The 1,688-nt window shown below is 21.4% G+C and overlaps 1 protein-coding gene across 1 annotated transcript; it reads right to left on the bottom strand.

Moving 5' to 3' along the window:
• Positions 1-186: 186 nt before the first annotated feature.
• Positions 187-1,540, bottom strand: LOAG_15316 (hypothetical protein; the record flags this gene model as incomplete). The annotated part of the gene is made up of 4 exons (XM_003150808.1): positions 187-270; positions 486-596; positions 982-1,155; positions 1,442-1,540. Coding segments are annotated over 4 exons (468 nt in total), but the record flags the coding sequence as incomplete, so codon positions are not given.
• Positions 1,541-1,688: the final 148 nt, after the last annotated feature.

The following is a 1,688-nucleotide window of genomic DNA, read 5'->3' as shown; positions in this document are numbered from 1 at the left end:
CTTGATTTCAATTTAGTTTTTTTAATTTCAATTTAATTTTAATTTCAATTACAGTCCATATTATACTACAAGATTGTAATTTTAAATTTAGATAAATATTTATTGCTGTTGATATCTTTAAATCTATAAATTAGCCATTGCTTATTTTAATAATGATAAAATTGAAAATGAGTTAAAAGAAAAAACGAACCGTCCACGTATTTCACCAATTACAACAACATCAGCTGATATTTCTAGAAGTGAATTTTCTGTACGTAAGATTTCACTTAACTGAAAAAAAAAGAAAAAAAATTATTATTAATTTTAGGATGTTTAAAAAATTTAAAATTATTTTTCAAGAATAACTTATAAATAAAATGAAATACGAAATTAATTTGCAAGCTAAATTTGGACTAAATTAATTTTAGGATATAATTTTTTCCTTAAAAATTTACCATATAAATTGGATAAACCAAATTTTTTTTAATGAAAAAAAATAATTTTACCTCTGATAAGAGTTCATATAATTCATTTCCTTCAATATCAAAAAATCCTGGTCCTTGTTCAATCATACGAATTAAAAGACTTTCAAATTTGGTTGGCTCAATACGTGTAATCTAAATTAACACAAATTTTGCTATTTCAATTTTCTGCTTTAATAACAAATCCATTACAGTTTTACTTACAATTTTCCTGATAACTAACCAAAAAGCCTGTTTTTTTTTTCTTTTTTTTTGTTCAGAAATGCTTTCAAATAGACCAAATCATACAGTCACCTCAAAAATTATAATTATTTCAATTAATTTTTTAATTAGTAATTTTATTTTCTTAAATTATTTTTTTAGATATTCTCTTTACCAAGCCTAATGAAAAGATACTAATATAAATTTAATATCTCTTCGTTTAATGCAGTAATGATAAAAAAAAATAATAAATTACATTAAGTAATTAATTCAAAAAATAATGATGAAATTTTTTGAACTTTAAAAAAAAAAAAATTACCACAGCATAATCAAAGCCCAATGATTCGTGAATTTCATAGCTTACATAAGTAATCTCTTCTAAAGGTGTTTTAATTAGTGGTACCTCTTCCATAACTCTATATTCTGCTAATGCTTTCATAACTTCCGTAAATTCTTCAATATTTAAACAACCATCAAGAGGTTCACCAGATTTCTACAAATTTTTCATATGTATTTGAGAAAATCAATGATATTAAAAAAAAAAATTATTATTGTTAATTAGATTTTAATAAATTTTTAATTTTAATTAAAAATATTTATTTTAATAAATATATCTGTGTAAATTAGAAATTCCCTGATATTATTAAAATTCATCGTTATTATTTTTTTTTGTCAAAGTTTATTTCATTAAATTTATCATCTTCAAAATTTGTTTCTTTTTTTTTTTAAATTTAATTTTAGAGGAAAGCCTTAAAAATTAGAAAGAATTGAACAAGTACTGGTAGTGATGGTGAATCGTTGAATATTATTCCATCATTTTGTGATAGTATAAGATCAAATTTTGGATTGTATTCAATTTCTTTATTTGCCACAAACATCCATTCATGAATTATTTTTGATGCTATTGGATAAATGTTAAAAATTATTAGAATAATTGGCGTTAATAAACAAGCCAAAATTTCCATTCCTGGTAAAAACTCGAACTTTTTCTCCTAAAATTTTTTCGAAAATTTTAAAATGAATTAA

Source organism: Loa loa (genome assembly GCF_000183805.2).
Source record: "Loa loa unplaced genomic scaffold supercont3.248, whole genome shotgun sequence".
NCBI lineage: Eukaryota > Metazoa > Nematoda > Chromadorea > Rhabditida > Onchocercidae > Loa > Loa loa.
Note: the sequence above shows the minus strand (reverse complement) of the source record. Positions and strands in the feature narration are given on the sequence as shown.